At 42.9% G+C, this 21,319-nt stretch overlaps 1 protein-coding gene across 2 annotated transcripts; it reads right to left on the bottom strand.

The window, feature by feature from the left end:
- Window positions 1-1,473: 1,473 nt before the first annotated feature.
- On the bottom strand, window positions 1,474-15,623 carry BZW1 (basic leucine zipper and W2 domains 1). 2 transcript variants are annotated; one of them, XM_040971959.1, is made up of 12 exons: window positions 15,506-15,623; window positions 14,323-14,396; window positions 9,428-9,604; window positions 7,392-7,486; window positions 6,740-6,805; window positions 6,102-6,237; window positions 5,178-5,287; window positions 4,863-5,033; window positions 4,268-4,414; window positions 3,739-3,877; window positions 2,314-2,436; window positions 1,474-1,915 (listed from the first exon to the last, which is right to left on the bottom strand). In XM_040971959.1, the coding sequence occupies exons 2-12, from the start codon at window positions 14,384-14,386 to the stop codon at window positions 1,884-1,886; spliced, it is 1,260 nt and encodes a 419-aa protein (XP_040827893.1). In that variant the 5' UTR covers window positions 14,387-14,396; window positions 15,506-15,623; the 3' UTR covers window positions 1,474-1,883. The 2 variants fall into 2 exon arrangements, with proteins under 2 accessions (XP_040827893.1, XP_040827892.1); XM_040971958.1 differs by lacking the exon at window positions 15,506-15,623 and adding an exon at window positions 15,069-15,208.
- Between the last annotated feature and the right edge of the window lie 5,696 nt (window positions 15,624-21,319).

The raw sequence follows: 21,319 nt of genomic DNA, 5'->3' as shown, positions 1-21,319 counted from the left end.
ATCTTCATATTAGTGTAGTAAGTAAATACTACTGTGTCATGAAGAAAATAATTATGATCAAAGATCATAATGTAGTTCTGGAAGACTACACACTATTTCACTATACACAGTATATAATAGAACAGGGTACACTTTGTACAGCATAACATGCAGTGATCTGGTTATAGAAATGTAAATGTAGTTTCAGCTACATTACAATTCTGTGGTGTTTACAGTTTTTGAATTATAAAGATTAAAGGAACAATTAGTTAATGCTTGCACAATAAAGACACCTGAATGTACAACATACACTACTACTCAGTATTAACATGGAATTTACAAAGAACAAAGACTGATCTATAAAACCTAAGTGTAAGGATGGACTTTATTAAAAAAAAATTTTTTTTGAGGACTACAAATTACAAAGTAAAGGCAGATTATTATGTAGAAATCTAGTGAATACATTTTGCCTGTGCATGGAAAATATGAACGTTATTGAACGTTCTTCATTTTACAACCTCACCCCGATCACAATGTTATCAGTTAAATTACAAGTTCCTCCTTCAAGATGAACTTTTAAAGACCAAATTCTTGGCTTGTGAGAATGGCACCTTCCAAAGGGGTAATCTTTACTCAGTTTCTGGTGGCCTTAATCCACATTTACTGTCTCACTAACTGAAAACTCTTCAACATGTTCACTTTTAACATACTCTTTCAGTTCTCTCCCTAATGAGTACATACATAGATGGGTAGCAGCAGGAAAAGAAAACTAAAAGGCAGCCATTAAAAATAAAATATCAACTGTATAGAATACTTGGCTCATAGCAATAAAAAAAAAACCCTGTATTTGGAGTTATGTTTCTAGCCAGATGTTTGAGGAATTACTAAAATATGTTAATAAAATGAAGCCACTCCAGTACGACCCAAGTGGGAATTTGCCACTGCATTCACTCTTTACAAATACTCTAAGCCAGCAGGAAACGTAAATTACATTAGATCCCCAACTCACACATGCTGAGTTTTACCATTTTCACTGGGGATAGTACATCAATCATTTTCTTTGCAAGGATTTTGCTATAAATCTAAGTGTATTCTCAACATAGATTTTAAACAAGACTTCTACCAGGCACATTTAAAAATGCTTTTTAAGAAAGGAATATTCATTATTCTTGCCTACAGATATAAACTGAATGCTGAGATTTTCTCCAAAATGAAAAACAAGTAACTCAACACTTCTTCCCATCACCTAAGCCATATATGATCTCTCAAATTTCCCAAATTTGTTTTTCATGTCTTAAGGATGTAACCCAACAGCAAATAATTGAGCATAAGGACATATAGAATTAAAACTGCAAGAAAATGTTAACATGCAAACAACAGTCCAACTACTCAAGAATCATGTCAATGAATTCAACTACCATCTATGAGATTTTCAGTGATGAGCAGGGCTCTGGACAGATTAAATTATCACACAAATCATTGCCTTTTTGAGACTTTTTGATACTTTTACAGTTTAATTTCAAACAGAGTTTTTATAACAAATTATTAACCAAATCATATTGAAAACTTTGTTGATATAGAAAACCCAGGGAATAAAGTGAACGGTTCATTGTGGAAGGCCTTAAATTACATTATTACAGTAGAAAATACAGGAGGTAGAAGATAACTGAAAAGACCAATGCAACATTAGATTCAAATCTACAGCTCCTGTAGCTACTTAAAACATGGTTTTAGAAACTAAACATTTCCAGTAACCATAGAAACAATTAAAATAAAGTTTGCCATGAAAGCCCTTATATCATGCTTGATATAGGGAGGTAGGAAGATGTAAGAACCAGGACACATGAGACATGACATTGTATCTACAACTCCCCTTTGCTTTACTGAGGGTGTGGTTTCACAATTCAGTCACCTTCTTCGGCTTCAGATTCAGATTCTAGAAGAGGGGAAAATGCAGTCAACCTTTACGTAGCAGAAAACAGGAAGCTTCTATTTATATTTTTGAAGCCCTTTAACCACAATCATATAAACATCCTTTCTACATTAATACATCCTTAATTACATTAATAATAATAGATGAGAATATTCAAAAGTACTCACAAATCTCAAAAATTCACAACTATCACCTCAAAAATTTCAGATTTCCTCTAAGGGAACCATATTTTTTCTCACCTGTCTTAAAACAAGTGACCATTTTCAGGTACGTGCTAATGCATACTCAGTAAAAATGATGGCACAGGAAAGGACCACAAGCCAGGACCTCTGTGAAGCCCTCACTAAGGCCATGGTACAATGCACTCCTAAGCTTTCTGGTACCACTGTACCAAGACTTACCTTCTTCAGCATTTTTGAGCCATTCTACAAACTTTTTCATTTGTTCAAGGAAGACACTTTTCCCTTTTGCAACATGTGCATCTTTATACCACTTCAGAATGGGCTCTTCACTCAGGACTTCCGCTATAAAGAATAATCAATTGTTACATCAGAGGCAGAGTTGGAACCATCTGAATAGAAATGTTTGATAGGAAAGAAGATCCCATTAAGTTTGGAAGACACAGTTACATTAACATTAGTTTCTTTAATAACTTCAAGAAAAATAGTAGAACAAGCTAGGTGGCATTATGGCATAGTAGGTGCAGCTTTAGAGTCCTTGTACTCCTCTTCTGATCCAGCCACCTGCTAAAGCACCCAGCAGAGCAGCATTTGGGCCAAGGGACTGGACTGGAATTAGAAGCAGAGCTAGGATGCAAACCCTTACTCAAATAAGGGATGAAGGTGTCCTAAGGAGCATTTTTAAAAAAATGATTTGTTTATTTATATTGGAAAGGCAGATACAGAGATACAAGCAGGGAGCTGGATAGGAAGTGGGACAGCCAGTACAGGAACTGGCATTCATATATGATCCCAGCTCATGCAAGGTGAGGATTTAGCTACTAGGTTATCATGCCAGGCCCCCAAAGCAGCATCTTACAAGCCTTACAAAATAATGTGTTTTATTTAAAACAACAAAGTATTTACCCAGTAGACATTAATACTGAAACTTATGAACTCAATGAAGATTTCCAGGATCTGTTCCTCAAGAACATGAATAGGCAAAGTAGGTAACATACTTTTCAGAACACTTAATACAAGTGGATAGTGACTGAGGCATGTGCGCTTGTGCAGATCAGTCTCATGTCTAAGTGCAGAACACAGGCATGAACAAAATCGCCTAAGGTAGCCAGGAGACAGTGTTCACACTAGGCCTATCATCCATATTCACTTAGACCAGGGGTGGTCTGATTAATCACAGAATTTCAAAAAGTTCTATTTCTAACCAAAGCAAATGAAATAACAAAAATGGGTTCTTAGCCAATAGAGGTTGCATCTTTACCACTCACTTTGAGAGTAGGTTTCTGAAACCGGGATCACAAAAGGGAATGACTGAAACAGTGACTTTCCAGAAGCATGCTAAATGAGCTTTGAAGGACACAAGAAAGCCAATGCTAGGTGGTGAGCTTAAAGTGAAGTGACACAGGCTTTACAAAGACTATGGAGGTCTGAGTAAAGAACTGCGAGATTTTGATGTGGACAGAGTATGAGAGGCAGAATTTGGAACCATAACAAGAAGGCTTTAGATTTGACAGTCAATATTAGCACTTAATGCTATCAGACAACTCCATGACCAGCATAAAAAAATTCTAGGGTGCTGCTGGTCACATAATTTATGACTGAATAATTAAAGATTATTATAAAATATACTCACAAAATTTATATTACCTTTATAGAAAAGCACCACTATTTTCTGGAAGGCTTTCATGAAATGAATGTTGTCATAGCAATACTCCTGAATCTTCAGTAATAGAGTCAGCTCAGATTGACCTTGAGTAGTAAAGGCAGCAAGTAGAGGGCTGTATTGCTGTGTAAAAGGGAGGCAGAGAAGGTGGTTACTCAGTACAATGACCTTCTCCACAGTTCAGAATATGACTCCTATAATTTCTGTTAACTCTATTTAATAGGGACTAAAAATCAAAAGGTCAAACAGAAAACATGTACTAAAAGCATTTAAGTCAAATAAGAAATACAACAGTGCAGGTAAATGTCAATATGAGTATTTTTAGAGGGGGAAAACCCTCATATTTTTCAGTATTTCCTCATTAGAAAGCATCACATTGAAGACTTATATGTTACTTTTAAATAAGCTCTTGTTTAAACCTGCAAATTAAAGAAAGACAAAAGAAGTAAAGTGACAATTCACACCTATCTCCACTTATAAGGAGTTTGTTTTGCCAAGGCACAGCTTTAATACCTTCAAGTGCTTGATGGCTTGCTCTGCTACAAGCTCCTCTTTTTTGTTCCATTCCACGGTGCTCATTACACTTGACCACACGATTCCAATGACAACTGGTTCTGGGATGTTATTTTTTTTCATCTCTTCCTTGACATATAAAATGATCTGGAAAAGATTCCAAATGAGTACTGAACCCCAATCGCTTCTTCCCATTTGGGGAGTGAAGCAAACAGAATATTTCTTGCTGTTATTCTTCCTTCCTAATAAATAACCTTAAGCAAGACAAGACACCCATCCTTTCTGTACAGTTGGTGTAGCTGTGTACCACACTTAGCCAGAGAACATATTCAACTGGAAGGAACCTTAAGTTCCAACCTCATTTCACACATAGGCTAGCTAGCAAGGAACATGGAAAGACTGGGTCTGCCCACTGACTTTAATGCTGCAAGATCTCCAAGTTTTAGTATTTCTAGGCTTTGCTAAGGCACTAATGAAGTACACACACACAGCAAACCATAAATGTAACATTTAACTATGAATTCAAATTCATTCTTGAGTGAGTGAAAATTTTTATGCTAGAGGCTACAAAAAGTTTTTACATAAAACAGCTTACATCCTTGAATGGATCACCACGAGACATCTGTTCTTGAAGTTCCTTCTGGAGCTCTTTACGGGCTCCTATGGTCTGCTGGTTGCGAACATACTCCGAGAGCTCCTTCAAGCCTGCCTCGGTAAAATACTTGGTGAAATGTTCAACACTTTGTTTATTGGCAGGAAAGAGTTCCTGAAAGGTAAATTTATATGGTTAAATAATCTCTAAATCAGAGGAAGAAATACATGTTCATTCTTTTCATCGATTCAAAAATGAAGATTTCTTATTACACTCTCATTAACTTTTAGCAGCAGTATAAAACAAAATACTACATACCATTAATCTATTGTCCATGCTGACCTTCCGAAGACTTGCAGCTACTGCGTTGATATCTTTTTCATTTATCCATGATTTAAAGAGCTTAACAGCAAAAGCTGCTGAAACCCCTGTAAAAGAAGAGATAACTTAACACAAGGACTTTCCTGGACATCAATCACAGAAACTCTCCTATCACGTGATTACTCACTTTCTCCTCAAATTTAACACCGACCTTCCCTATTCCACCATTTACCACTTCTCTCCAACTTTCCTTTTCTACTACAACTTGCTCATTGGTTTCTTTCTTTCCTTCTAATTTTAAGATTTATTTTTATTTGAAAGATAGATTTAGTGAGATGGAAAGATCTTCTATCTGCTGGCTAACTCCCTAAATGGCCATAATGGCTGGAGCTGAACCAATCAGAAGCCAGAAGCTCTGGGTCTCCCACATAGGTGCAGGGTTAAAAGGACTTGGGCCATCTTCTTCTGCTTTCCCAGGCCATAAGCAGGGAGCTGAATGGAAAGCAGAGCAGCAGGTACAGAACCAGCATCCACATGGGAAAATTATACTTGCAAGTGTACAATTAGCCTGTTGAACCACACTGGCCCCACTCACTACTTTCTAATGGACTCCTACACTTGGTGCTATGGTAAAAAGTCAAAGGCACCTATTTCCTTGAAGACTGGTTTTCAAGTCTTCTAATTGGTATTAATCTCTGGGTTTCCACAGCATTTTTCTTTTGACTTTCACTGGAAACAATCACATTTCACCTAAATCTTGGAAATATAATGTCTGCTTAAAGAACACCATTAAATCTAGTTGCTAATGATTTACATCTAATGTCTACTGAACTGGAAACAATTTCATCAGATCACCTTTCAGCCTGTTACGTACCCCACCCTCAGTGAACTAAACACCATCTTTAACTAAAGGTTAATTACCTTCTTTAACCAAATTCTCATTATATAGGCTGTTAAGAATGGATGCATTCAATGTCCCATTAGCCAGAAGAACACCAGTCAACATAGCCAGCTTGTTCCGCTCAGACTCAGAAAAACCCTTTAAGAACAGCAACAGCTGCAAAGGTAAACAGTTAAAGTTTAAAAAAAATATATATGAGAAGCAGTAGGGTGCCCCACATCAGGTTAAAAGGATGGGTTGGGGCGTATCTCAGTTATTAACACTCATTAGCTGAGTGATCTCGGAGGAGACACTTACCCCGTCACTCACTATCATATACACAACATGGGTGATAAAATGCACCTCATAAGCCAGCTAACATAATCAGGTCAAAGTTTGGCATTTCATGTGCTACTACTATTAGCTTTGCCAGATTTTCTGTACACCCATTCACAAAATATCTAAGACAGAGACTCAAATACCAGGCAGGCTAAATTTCACTCATGTTAACTTAAATCCTTTTTCATCCATTCCCTGATAGAAAATTTCACTTTAATTTTCAGCCTGATGCAATCTGTTTGGAACAAATAAAGACCTCAAATCTTCACAGAATTACGATTTGATTAATTAGGATTTTGTGATCCCAATCTTTTCCACAACCATACTATGTGTCTCTTACCTTTTTTACTTCATCTTCAAAACCTTTCTCCAGGTATTTGTAGCGCCTGATTAACTTGTTAAAAACCTATGAGAAAAACTGAATAGATTTAATATATGTGCAGATGTCACACCGATAAAATCTTAGGTCAGAGCCAAGGACTTCCTATATTATTTCTAGAACATAAAACAAGTATATTATCCACTGTATGTAATAGCTTACAAACTGTAATTGTGTAAGACAGCCTGAGAAGTCTGTCAACTCCAAAATCCTATAAAGTAACCAATGCTATGAGTACTTTAATACTAGCCACTTTTCAATAGGCTTATGTTGTTGATATAAGGCAACAATGTTCAGGTTGGATCCACTTGAAACTGTACAAACACAATTCTGTAGGAAACAGTAGTACAATAAATGACTCAGCCATGGAATTCAGAGTATGGAACAAATTTGCCTTTTTACTTGACATTTTTCTTAAAGGGAAAAAGAACCAATCAAATCTTTTGTTTCTTTCTCCTCAATGCTTCCAAAGTTTCTAATCTGTCTGAACCAAGAACAGCATCCCTTAAAACTTCAATTTCTTCTACTTTCTACCTGCAATCTTTTAAAGGCAGAATGTTCCTTAAGCACTTTAAGATGGCAGCAGCTAAGTGGAAAGAAGTCTTTCATTTACCTGTGCAAATGCTTGCATGGTTTCTAGATCTTCTTGTGCTGCAAACACACAGACATCTGTACGCATCATGTCATCTGCCAATGTACCACCTGGGGCTAAGGTACAATTCACAAAAATTTGCAGTTTCATTTTGAAGTAGTAATCATTTCAATCTCACTCTATAAGGATTTCCCATTATAAAATAACATAACCTAACATTCAAAATGAACTGAAAGCAATCAACTTGTCAGCAGGAACAACTGATTGGTTCAATGTGCATAAATGAAGTAAAACACTTCATACAGGAATAAATAAAGCAATCAAGCTTAGCACACCCCACGGAATAGTGCCAAACCTTTCAACTGGAGATTCTAAGAGCTGGCTTTGATTATGTAACTTCCCCCACAAAAAATAACCATTTAAAGGGGCTGGAATTGTGGTATAGTGTGTTGGGTTTCTACCAATAATGCCAGCATTCTATAAGTATGGGTTAAAACAATGGTTGCTCCATTTATAACCCAGCTCCCTATTAATATACCTGGGAAAGCAGATGGAAGATGACCCAAGTGTTTGGACCTCTGCACTTACATGTTAGACCTAGAAGAAGCTCCAGTCTTCAATCTGCACCAGCCTTGGCTATTGTGGCCAGGTGGTAGATACAACTACCTCCCTGTCACAATAACTCTGCCTTTCAAATACAAATAATCCTTCCAGCTTCTGAGTGGCTATGCTACAAAACCCACAAATTGAGACTTCGCATTAAAAAAAAAAGTAGCAGCATGAAGCCTGTGGTAGTCTAAAGTAGGATTGTGTTAACTATCGGAGTTGGTAACAGGTCAGATATTCATCACGTTATTCTCTTTAGGCCATGCCTGAAAATCTATCAGTTTTTTTCCTTTAAGCCTTTTTGATTGCATTATATTACTAACTTCAAGCCCTTGGTTCTACCACCGAGTAACTATTATATTACATGTCACTTATGCAGGCATAAAATGGAACTATGATTCCATCATAGCACGGCTTTGCGGGTACAAAGTGCTCTCCTTGAGTTTCCTTGTTACAGAATTAATGGTATTCCTTTCCTTTTACAGTACTATGAAAACTTTTAAAAAAATACTTAAGCGATTCTCTTCCAGTATGTTTTACTTTTATAATTTTATTTAAAGATTTACTTGTTTATTTCAAAGGTGGTGTTACAGAGAAACAGAGGGAAAAAATTGTTCATTGCTGGCTCACATCTCAAATGTGACCAGCCAGGACTGAGCCAGGTCAAAGCCAGAAGTCAGAAGCTTCATTTGGGTCTCCCACATGAGTGCAGGGGCCCAAGGACTTGGGCTACTGTCCTCAGTTTTCCCAGGTCCATTAGGCAAGGAGCTGGATTGGAGGTAGAGCAGCCAGGACCTCAAACTAGTGCTGATATCTCTCTACATCTACAGCACATGTCTCAATTTGGAGCTGCAGCATTCTAAATGTCAGACTAGATTATAGAGCTTTCTAAAACACAGAAGTATTTCCTTAACATAACAGGCAGGGGTTTCTCCATTAAGGGAGTGTATAAATACAGACCAGGAAAAAAAATCACTCTGTGGGAATATTATAAGAACTTAGGTTTCATAGAAGGAAACATGGTCAAGCCCATGAGGGCAAAAAACACAACACTGGGGGGTCAATGCAGTCTCATGAAAGAGTCATCAGCTGCAGTACCAGCACCCTATGAACCCGGGTTCAAGTCCTGGCTGCTCTGCTTCCAATCTAGATCCTAACTAATGTGCTGGATAAAGCACTAGAAGATGGCCCAAGTACTTGGATCCCTGCCACCTGCACAGAAGACCCAAATGGAGCTCTAGGCTCCGGCAGTTAGCCTGGCCTATCTCCAACTGTTGTGTCACTGCAGTCAGCAGCTGAAAATACCTTTCTCTGTCTTTCCGAAAAAATAAATCTCAAAAAACAAAACACAGCACAAACTCACTTATCACTATAGCCCACATTCTGAACTGCTCACAATTTCCATACAATATACTTCCCTCTGTTGGTAAGCCTACAAAACAGGTACTTACCCAGCATTCCACCAGCCACCAGGATGTCAAAGAGTGTTTCTGCATATCGGCGGTAATCAAGTTTTGCTCCAGAAGCATCAAGAAACTTAGCTACTGCTTCCAAATCAGTACCAGTTTCAGTTAAGCCTTGAATAATACAGTCTTGAAATTGAGTAGGGTCAAACCTCTCTTTTTCATCTGGAGGAGAGGGAACCCAAACAGTTCATTAAGTTTTAAAATGCTTACCAAAATGTCATGAAATTATCAACTATTGAAGTTTTAGCTACTGAGTAGGTTACCAATTCATCATAATGTCATCTTAGTGCAACAGTTACTAAAAAAAAAAAAAAAAAAAAAAAAAGAAAGAAAAGGAAAATAAGCTAAATCCACACTCTATGATACCCTTACCAAGGTTTTCCTGCATAAATGTAAGGCAGGATTGGGTCAGTCACAACAATTGTGCAGGGTTTTTTAAAATTAACTAATTAATTTTAAAAATTTTTATTGGAAGTCAGATTTACTGGGTGAAGGGGAGACAGAGAGGAAGATCTTCCATTCACTGGTTCACTCCACAAGGGGCCGCAACGGGGCCAGAGCTGAGCCCATTTGGAGCCAGGAGCTTCCTCCTTGTCTCCCACCGGGGTACAGGATCCCAAGGTCTTAAGGCAATCCTCTATTGCTTTCCCAGGTCACAAGCAGGAAGTGGAACAGCCAGGATATGAAACTGCACCTGCAAGGTTAGTATTTAGCTTCTAGGTTATCGCTGTGGGCCAGTTCTTCTATTTTCAAGCACATCTCAAAGATGAGCCTAAGTATGGTAGTATTTCATGGTCTTTTGCCTCACCCATTTTCTACCTGGAATGCCCTAATCACTGCTTGTAGCATTTTTCAAAATTTCAACCATTCTTTCAAACTTTAAATTTCATTCTGCTAACATTTTGCTCAAACACTGCAGTTCCTGGTTGTTTTCCTTTAAAATGCCGTGTCCCCCGCACTGAAACACTCACCAGGTATTTAGAGCACATTTATGGCACAATGAACACCTGATATAAACTGTTAGAGCTCTGTTTTATTCCTATCAATCACCTTTATTCCCATTAAGAAAGGAAACTGAGTTACAGAAATTAGGTAGTAAAAACGGTTCTGGGGGCCATGCTGGCCATGCCATGATGCAACAGGCTAATCTTTCATCTTGTGATGCCATTACTTATGGGTGCCAGTTCATTTCCCAACTGCTTGACTTCCCTTCTAGCTCCCTGCTTCTGTCCTGGTGAAGCGGTAGTGGATTGCCTAAGGCCTTGGGACCCTGCACCCCTGTGGGAGATGTGGAAGCTCTGGCTATTGGCTTTGGATTGGCTCAGCTCCAGCCGATGTGGCCACTTGGGAAGCGAATCAGTGGATGGAAGACCTTCCCTTTTTCTCTAAATCTGTTTCCAATAAAAACAAACCTTAAAAAAAGTACTGTTGTAGCATTCAGAATAGAAATGCTAATGATCACTTAACCTAAATTTGATCAACTAGCCTTATTCTGTAAGCCTTTATTCTCCCACTGTATAAGGCTAATGATAATGAGGACAGTATACGTCAGAAAGCTCTTGTGAATGTCAAAATATCAAGAAAACAGAAAGGACTCAGAACACAGCTTTGGGCAGACATAGTCTTTACTGAATTGCTTTTACGCTCCATGAAAGGTTTTCCCTTCAGCACCTAGGGTAGATGACATTTCAATCGTCACACTGCACTAGGAAAACACAGTCCTACCTGCCCAGGGCTCTTCTGGTTTTAGCACAGAAGGGCCTATGTCTCAGAAACATCCTTAGTCTTGGGACAAGAGATGGTTACGGGCCCCAGCCAGGAGGCCAAGAAAGAGCTTTATCAGAAACGGGAAATGACATCTTTCCCTGATGCTGACCACACTGTACCTGGTTACTATTATTTATCTATGGGTGATACCAGCAATCCACACTCACAGGAGTCAGATGTTTTCCTCCATCACCACCAAACTGGTCTACCTTACAGCTCCTGTTCCATAAGAAAACTTCACTGGCTAAATCTAAATGAATCATCAAAGACTAAAATGAATCAGACTTTGGTGTCTTCACCATCAATGCAAGGAGAAGACAATAATTATGAAAGATTCCATAATGTGTATGTCAAAGCACCTGCCACTTACATTTGTAGCCAGTGGCTAACCCCGTTCTCTAAACAAAAACTCTTTTAGCTTTGTATCACTAAAATAGTGCCTTGCTACAGAATTCAATACACCCACTAATACAAAAAGCTGGGAAATACTTACAATGCACAGAATCCTCCTGTTCTATAATTATTTTCATGGACAAAGCCTGATTTATCTCTCAAAAAACCTGTAGTATTAGCAACCATGTAAGGAGCTCTCCTTTTATAAATTAGCCTTGTTTGCTCAAGAAAAAGTTGCCGGGCCCGGCACGGAAGCATAGTGGTTAAAGTCCTTGCCCTGCACACACCTGGGATCCCATATAGGCGCCGGTTCTAACTCGGCAGCCCTACTTCCCATCCAGCTCCCTGCTTGTGCCCTGGGAAAGTAGTCAAGGACGGCCCAAAGCCTTGGGACCCTGCACCCGTGTGGGAGACCTGGAAGAGCTCCTGGCTCTTGGCTTTGGATTGGCTCATCTCTAGCAGCTGTGGCTGCTTGGGGAGTGAACCAACAGATGGAAGATCTTCCTCCCTGTCTCTCCTCCTCTCTGCATATCCACCTTTCCAATAATAATTAAAAAAAAAAAAAAAAAAAAAAGTAAAAGTTGCCAACTCCCTCTGGGTTGCCACTCTGACTGGCAAGCATGAAAACTAGGACCGGGGCAGCCATGGCCTTGACAGAGTGGCACTTGCTGGCCCATGAGTGGACTGGACAAGGAGGCTAGTTGGGAAGCACAATGCTTATTGACATGCATAAAAGCTAAATGGGATGTGGGACAGACTGAACCAGTCTGCTATACATGCTGGTAAGCACAGGAACCAGGGCAGGGGACAGGCCTGGTGGGGGTTATTTTGGGTCGCTCCAACTAGGATGCAATACATAGTTTACATAAAGTTGGTTTACATACAGTATAGGACCGGAGACAAAACTGACCCAGCACTTGCAACCACCAGCATGTGCATAAGCCGATTGGGGGTGACAAACTGCCAGATTCTGTACTGGCAAGCACACAAAAGAATTAGGTCTGGGATCATCTCAGCTGAAGTTTCTTTGGGGATCCCCCAACTGAAATCCTGGACCCAGAATCCCCAATCATGGAAAGAATTTCAGGTTCCATGGTTTGACCATGGAGTGCAAATATCAGTGCCAGGCCTCCTCAGTGGCTTAGGCACAGTAGTGAACAGCATATGCAGGTGCACATGGAGGATATGGTAGTACATTGGAGCCTGCAGAGGACACCTGGTACCACAACAGAAGGCTGAGAACAAATTCATCAACTACCCTAGCCAAGTGTTGGCAGTGAATATCTGGGCAAACGGAGATTCTAAGGTGAACTACATTGACCAGTGGATCCTGGAGATTTCACCATGTGTGGAGTGGCGAGTTCAGTAGTAATTCAGAACTGCTGAACTATCATAACCTCTTGAGCAGTGCCTTCAGAGCATGCCCCACAACAGGGAACTCTGGGATGGCATTAGATGGCTGTCCTCCAACCCAGGATATGGAGGCAGCTGGGAAGCTGGGAGTGGCTTCTCCCCTTATTCCCCTTCCCCCAATATGAGAAGGAACAAAAGAAAATGTGGAAGTAATGGTCTCATTCACCTTCCTGTAGCCCTTGACTCTTATTATCCAAACCAAATATGTAAAAATCATCAAAAAATTAGAAATAATTTAAAAAGGTTTTGCTGAAAATGCTAGCTAGTGAAAACACAGATGTTCTTTTAAAAACATTTTACCTTCACCAAAAAGGACATTAAGTTGCTTAAAAATATATTGACATAGGGCCCAGTGCAGTAACCTAATGGCTTAAAGTCCTTGCCTTGCATGCCCAGGATCCAGTTCATATTCTAGTTGCTCCACTTCCCTTCCAGCTCCCTACTTGTGGACTGGAAAAGCAGTCAAGGATGGCCCAGAGCCTTGGGACCCTGCATCTCGCATGGGAGCTCCTGGCTCCTGGGTTCAGACTGGCTCAGCACTGACTGTTAAGGCTACTCGGCAAAGCAAAGCAATGGATGGAAGACCTTTCTGTCTCTGTCTCTGTAAATCTGACTTTCCAATAAAAATAAATCTTTAAACACTGACATAAAAACTGGGATAGCAGCAGAAATATGAGCACATATGAGTATATTTGGAAAGGTAGCTAATTAGAAATTGAAGCTCCTTTCTAGTGCTTTTTCCTTAAATTTTAGGGCGATGCATTTACCTGTCTCAAGAACAAAAACACAAGACAGGGTGAGGGATTGCTATAACTCTGAGACCCCTTCTGGGATATCGCACTGGGTTCCTTAACAGTTCTTCTGGCCCCAGCTTCCTTCTAAAGCACATCCTAAGAGGTAGCCTGAGGTCGCTGTATCCTTGCCAGCCCCAGGAGACCTGGGCCAAGAGACCAGGTCCTGGCTTGGGGCTGTTTGTGGGTATCTGGGGGCTAAATCAGCAGATGAAACGCTGATCAGTTGGCCTTTCTCTCTCTGCCTTTTGAATAAACAACCGTGAAGATAGAATTAAAAGGTATTTCAGAGTTATGAAGACAGACATTCACGCATAAATGGCTGGGGCCAGAGGGTGGCACAGGATGGCAGGCTGCCACTTGAGATGCTAGGCATCCCGTGTAAGCTGAGTTCGGCTTCTGGTCCAGCCTCCTGCTTGTGCACCTGGTCAGGCAGTGGAGGATGGCCCAGGCAAAGGCGTCCTTGTCACTTGGGAGATCGAGATGGGCCTATGTCGCTAATATTTAGATACTCACCTCTTTTCCTGGTTTTAAAACGCTGGCCTGATAGCGTTGGTTTTTGCTGCTTTTGATTATTCATAAAAGACACCCTGGGGGAAAAAAAGCACGACCTTAAAAATACCAACGCCACAACATTCACCTACAAAATATCAATCCTTAGTCTAACCCATCTAAGCCCAACAGAATGCACCTTTAGCTTGGCACTGTACAACTGGTGCAAACACAAAGAACTGACCTTCGCCTGAATTAAATGTCACCTCAAAGATCTGCTTTCTCTTTATGAGAACGCGTCTAAGTCAGGATGGCAGAACTACAACCTTAGATGACCTTCTGAAGCCAGAGCGGTGACAAATCCCCACCATAAACACATAATTGTTTACTCTCTTCCGGATTTCTCTCTCCATCTGCCTATGTGTACCACTATTATTAAGGGCAACAGAACTTGATCAAGAGGTAGTCAAAACCTGTCTGCGAGTTCTAAGTCCGTCCAATGGGGGAAGTCTCTTCCCTCGGGCACAGCTCGATGGAGCCCTAGCACCGTGCCCATGGCCACGGCGCCGTTTGCACCTCTTGGGCCTGCAAAAGCTGTAAGTCAGCAGCTCTAGCTTCCTCTACCCCACACCCTTACAGTCCCAGTCTCCTCCCAGACACGTGCCTTGCAACCCACACCCTTCCCACGGCTCCCGCCCCAGCTCCGGAGCCCCTCTCCCTCGGCGCCAGCGGGCGCCGTGGATCCCCCTTGGGGGCCCGTGTCCACTGACCCGGTCGCCGGTGGTGCCGGCCGCCGCAAGGAGCGGACCACAGGCGCCGAGGCGCTCCGCGCCGGGGCCCCCGCCGCCCCGTACATCCGCCCGCCCGCCCGCCCTCCCGCGGAAGCAGCGGCGGAGGAGGTGGCCGCAGCGGCGGTGGTGGCGGCTCCCGCGCCCCGCCCGCCGGAGCCCCTCCACGCGTACATCACCACCCAACAGAGAGGCCACGGGCGCTTTGTTACCCAGGCCGGGCCCGGGCGGCGCGCACCCAGCCCCGCAGCCGCCGCCGCCCGGCCTCCCCTGCTGAGGGCAGCCCTCGAATCCAGGCCCCGGCTCCGGCCCGGCCTCCTGCGATGGCTCCAACCAGGACCAGCCGCCTCCTTGGCCCTCTGCCCGGCGACGGACGAGCCGGCCACCTCGGCAGGGACCAAGTGGGCGCCGCGCCTCACCGAATTTAAGGCGAAGAGAAAAGAGCCAGAAATCCCCGAGGTGGCGACAACTGCGGCGGCGTCTCCTCTGTGACCGGAACTAAGACGAGCTGGAGGAGGACGAAGGAAGAGGTGCCGCCCCCGCCAGGCGCTCTGCTATCGCGAGATTTCTTTCCCTTTGCACCACTTCGCGTTCTTCCCAGCTCAGCCCGACACCTCCGCCTGTTCCACTGCCGGAAGCTTGGGGAGTGGAGGGGAGGGAAGGCAGCGCAGGGAGCAAGGGTTTCCAGGGCTCTTTATTGTCCTGCCGAGCTCCAGGGTGCGTGGATGCCTGTTCCCCCACCAGCCTACGTTTCCACCTCTACTGTGTCATCCCGCTTCGCCCCACACCGAGTGAGTGGGAAAAGGAGGCTCCCCCTCCCCCGCCAGTCTCCAACTTGGACTCACCCTCCCGGAGTCCCAGTCCAGGGCGCCGGAAGTCAGAGCCCAGGGGCCTGGGGGTGCTGAGGGAGCTGGGGCTGTGTGTGGGCCGAGGCCGGGGGCGGGCCGGGCTGCTGGCTGGGCCTCAGGAAGCCACGCCTCGCCTCGCGGCGGGCTGGGGCTGGCAGCCGGGGCCCGGGCGAAGGTCCCAGCGGGGCGACGCTGCTCTGCGGCGGCTGGCTGGGTGGGGTCGTGTGCTGTCCTTCCCTGGAGCGAGCCGGGCCTATCCTGAAGGTTCAGGGCGAGGTTTCGCGGCCTCCACGCCGCCGCTGTCCTCCGCTGCATCGTCTCCCCCTCCCGGGAGGTGACTGCGGGGGGCGGGGGGAGGACTTGGAGAGCGGCAGGACGCCCTGGAGGGTTTGTCCACTGCAGGCTGGGCTCCACTTGCCGAGTTGACATGTTCTGCAGGACTGGTGTGGGACCTGCAGCAAAAGCCTTGCAGACAAGCTCTCTGATGGGCCACACTGATGTTCTGGGGGCCACGCTTTGAGAAGCACTCTTACTAGTGCTGACTGCAATCAGATGGGACAGTGCTGGGGAGAAAGCCCTGGGGACCTTACACAACGCCACACAGAGGCAGACGGTGTCTCCGGAGGCGACCTCATTTCCCCTTAAGATCTTGGCCCGTCTCCATCTGCTACCTCGCTACCTACAAAACCCCCAAAGTTTGTGACCTGAAATCACCTTTCCTGGGCCCTGCTTCTCCTGTCCAGCGTTTTGATGAAATAGTCCCTTGTGAATCAACTTGTTTTCCTTGACTATCTGACCTCTGTTCCTCCAACTTCATGGAGAATTACTTTCTTTAACGTTCTTCTGTGGAATTGTTAACAGATCCAGTGATTCTTTTCATTCTCCCCCCTCCTTACCCATCTTATCCATTCTGGGCATTTACGCTGTCTGCTTAGGACATACTTGGCTCCAACTGTTGTGCCCTGAATAGGCTGCACCGTAGATCATCCTCCTCTTTCCTGCATGGCAGCCTCAGAGCTTCTTGGGGTTGCACATTGATTCTATTTAAGAGAATTCCAACCCATCTACTGAACTATTGAACAAATATCTGGAGTCCAGCTCCTGGGCCTGCAGATGGCTTGTTGTGGGACTTGCCAACTGTCATACGCCTGTGAGCTGATAACTCTATAACTCTAATGAATCCCCTTCATCTACCTAGGATTGTATCCTTTTACTCAGTATCGCTAGACACACCTAATACAGAGACCTGTGCTTGCAAAAGCACATCTTCAATACTTGCCACATTTCTCTTATAAGTGTTGGTATTATCTTGATTTAGGGTTTTCTAACTAACTTTTTGCGATAACTTCCTAACTTCGCTATGACCTTTTCTCCACTTGCAGATCAATTCTCACAAGTACAGCCAGAATATCGCCCCCCACTTTTTTTCCCCTTAAATGCCTTCTTTCCCCTTTTCTCCCTTTAAGAGCCTTGGTTTGTATTTGAGACCATCCAGAGACAGTTCTGACCTATGTTTTATCATGTTACATTAAGGGTTGTATTACCATCTGATGTGAGGATGTTTACAAAGTAGTTTTTGAATTAAAATTATCAAGGTTAGCAAAAATATTTTCTTTAAAGCATACTGAAGTTATTCATAGCCCAAAATCATTCTCACCAGGATTCTATAAGTATATATATTTAAAAAATTTGTATTTATTTGAAAGGTAAAGACAGAAGGAGAAAAACAAATTTATATTTTTTGAAAGAGTTGTTTATTTGAAAGGCAGAGTTACATAGATAGAGAAAGGGAGAGACAAAGACCTTTCATCAGCTGATTTACTCCCCAAATAGCTGCTGGGGTTAGGACTAGCACTGGACAGTCGAAAGCCAGGAGCCAGGAACTTCAAGTCTCCACATGAATGATGGTGGCCCAAGAACCATCTTCTCGTACTTTCCCAGGAGCATTAGCAGGGAGCTGGATCAGAAGTGGAGCAGCCGGGACTGAAAACAGTTCCCATGTGGGATGCAGATGTAGCAGGCAGCAGCTGAAGCGGCTGTGCCACAGTGACACAGTGCCCTCCCCAAGGGCATCTCAACTGCTGCGACACAGTTCTCCCCCAGCAGGTGAGAGAGGAATGGGAGTTATCAGGAGATATTCAGAGCCAGCAGCCCATCTTGTCCGTGCCTCCAAATACACTCATGAGAGTAGGGATAGTGGGCATGCAAAATGTAAGTAAAGTATAGCATGGTAAGAAAGAACACAGTTTGCATCTCCTGTTTGGATGGCAGGCGCCACATCCATGAGCTCCAGCATCTGTTGCTTCCTGGAATCAGAAGTGGGGCCAGGATGTGAACTCAGGCACTGGCACTGCATCCTGAGTGGCACTGCTGCACCAAACACCTGTCCCTCTTTTTATTTCCATTCTCTCCTCTCTCTGCATAGGAATGATGACAAATTCAAGTGAAAGCTCTTGTTTCTCTAAAGGATTATTTAGAAAACAGTTGGAAATGACAAGCTGTTTTACCCTTTTCTTTTTCTATGACTGAATTCCATGGACTGATCATTTATAAGGAGCAAATTTATTTAGTTCCTGGTACTGGAAGCTATCGAGTAAGCATGACCCTGGTTTCTGCTGCATTGAAACATGGCAAAAGGCATTGGTGATATAGGGCAGATGGGGTAGCTCAGGCTTATAGTTATTGAGGCTACCCTGGACTCCACGCTCCTGACATTGCCTAGTTCTAATTATTGTCCCAGGCTCCCACATCCAAATATAATAACCATATACATTTCATGATTACATTCCCAACACATGAACTTCTGAGAGATAAATTGAAACCAGAATGTTTCCAAATAATTTTGCATTTTGGGTAATCATAGCTACATTACAAATTATATAATGTTCATGGCATTTGTTAAAATAAGGGGCTGGTACTGGGGCCTGGTGCAGTGGCCTAGCAGCTAAAGTCCTCACCTTGAATGCCCCAGGATCCCATATGGGTGCTGGTTCTAATCCCAGCAGCTCCACTTCCCATCCAGCTCCCTGCTTGTGGCTTGGGAAAGCAGTCTAGGACGGCCCAAAGCTTTGGGATCCTGCACCCATGTGGGAGACTTGGAGAAATTTCCTGGCTCTTGGCGGTAGATCAGCATAGTACCGGCCGTTGCGCTCACTTGGGGAGTGAATCATCAGATGGAAGATTTTCCTCATTGTCTCTCCTCCTCTCTGTATATCTGACTTTGTAATAAAAATAAATAAACGTTAAAAAACAAAATAAGGGGCTGGTGTTGTGACATAGCTGTGACATAGCCAATCTACCACATTGGCATGCCATACAGCTGCCAAATCAAGTTCTTTTTTTTTTTCTTATGGTACTGTAATTTGTTGATGTTGTTGTTGTTGTTGTGGCTGTTGTAACTTATACCAATTGTTGACCTTGTTTCATGGCTTCTCACTTATGGTAATGTATAGTGATGGAGTACTGGGGTCTATCATATCCAGATGTGGGGGTATAATGGAACATGCATCCCTGCATCCAGATGAAAGATGGAATCCGAATGGAACTGTTGGACATGTGTAGACAATGGGATACTGGACTGTCTGACATTGTCTGTATCAACAATATTGGGATACACTTAAATAAGAGACTGACAGAATTTTGATTCCTTATGAAGGACTACACTATTGTAACAAAATGGGAAAAATCTGACGGGCAGTGGGAGTTTCAGGGGGCATCTCAGCCTACACAAAATTGTACCTCACAAATAAAAATATATTTAAAAATTTTTTTAAAAAGATGACACTGCAAAAAAAAAAAAAAAAAAACCAAATAAATCAAGCTCCATTTCCAAGCCAGCTCCCTGCTAATCGCCTGGGAAAAGTAGCAGGAAGATGGCTCATCTGGATGGCCCCAGCAGCCAGGTGGGAGACTCAGAAGAAACTCTTGGGCCTGGTACGGTAGCCTAGCCGTTAAAGTCCTTGACTCACACGTGCTGGGATCCCATTTGGGCACCAGTTCTAATCCCGGTAGCCCTACTTCCCATCCAGCTCCCTGCTTGTGGCCCGGGAAAGCAGTTGAAGACAGCCCAAAGCTTTGGGACCCTGCACCTGTGTGGGAGTCCCAGAAGAGGCTCTGGGCTCCTCGCTTTGGATTGATGCAGCTCTGGCCATTGCAGCTGCTTGGGCTCTGGCCATTGAGGCTGCTTGAGGGGTGAATCAACAGATAGAAGATCTTCCTCTCTGTCTCTCCTTCCTCTCTGTATCTCTGACTTTCCAATAAAAAAATGAAAAAAAAATTTTTTTAAAGATGCAGTATTAAAACTGCCTTGGGGAAATTTGCAGACCTTAGTAGGATAAAACTAGCTTTCTTTAAAACAACCACATCAAGTTCCATGGTGGAGAGTGGGCAGTTAAGGGGTAGCATGAAATGGGGATGGCATTTGACATAGTAAGTCACTGCTTAAGTCGATGCTCAAGTACTAGCTCCTCTTTTGATCCAGCTTCCTGCAAATGCACACTCTGGCCAACCCAACCACAGTGGGTGATTCAAATACTTGGATCTCTGCCATCCATGTGTGAAATTCAGATTGAGTTCCAGAGTCCTGGCTTTAACCTGGGTGTTTACAGAGTGAAGCACCAGATGGAATATCTCTGTCTTTTTTTTCCTCCCTCAGTGCCTCGCTTGGTATTGTTCAACCTTTTGATTAAACGAATTAAAATTTTTAAATTGGGTGGTATCACTATTAATCAAGTACTAACTACTGGCACTCTGATATGGAATGTAGGCATCCTAAGTGACAGCTTAACACTGGCCCTGCTATCCCAGGTTGGTTCCTTTTAAAGATTTATTTATTTATTTGAAAGACAGTTACAGAAAGAGAATGGGAGATACAGAGAGATTTTTCATCTTCTGGTTTACTCTCTAAATGGCCAGAAGCACTTGAGCTGGGCTGTTTGGAAGGGAGGAACCTGGAGCTTATTCTCGGTCTTCCACAAGGGTTTAGGGGCCCAAGGACTTCAGCTAGCCTACCCTGCTTTCCCAGGCACATTAGCAGATTAGCAGGGAGCCCAAATCAGAAGTGGAGCAGCCAGGATTTGAACCAGTGTCCATATGGGATGCTGGCACCACACATGAAGGTTTGACATACCATGTGACAAAGCTGGCCCTTGTCCCAGCTTTTACTGCATCAACTCACAAAAATAATTATTCATTCAGATTCTTTTAAAATTGCTTTATAGTTTGATAAATGAATTAATGTCCATTAAACATTCTTAGCCCTAAAAGACCAGTTTAAAGTGATACAAATGATGAAACAAATTTCTTACCCTGTTCTGATTACACAGTTAAGGATTTTATTTTCAAAAGCTTTTTTTTTAAATTATTTTTTATGGTTTTCATCTTCAT

This window comes from Ochotona curzoniae, unplaced genomic scaffold (genome assembly GCF_017591425.1).
Source record: "Ochotona curzoniae isolate NIBS_2020 unplaced genomic scaffold, NIBS_Ocur_1.0 contig_2210, whole genome shotgun sequence".
NCBI classification, from domain to species: Eukaryota; Metazoa; Chordata; class Mammalia; order Lagomorpha; family Ochotonidae; genus Ochotona; species Ochotona curzoniae.
Note: the sequence above shows the minus strand (reverse complement) of the source record. Positions and strands in the feature narration are given on the sequence as shown.

Excerpts from the sequence above, each read along its gene's own strand:
- BZW1 (XM_040971958.1), bottom strand. The coding sequence starts at position 15,154 with ATGTACGGGGCGGCGGGGGCCCCGGCGCGGAGCGCCTCGGCGCCTGTG. Across the intron at positions 14,397-15,068 it reads CCGGCACCACCGGCGACCGG|GGTGTCTTTTATGAATAATC; the intron begins GTCAGTGGACAC and ends TTTTTCCCCCAG. Across the intron at positions 6,806-7,391 it reads CCATGCAAGCATTTGCACAG|GTTTTTAACAAGTTAATCAG; the intron begins GTAAATGAAAGA and ends TTTTTCTCATAG.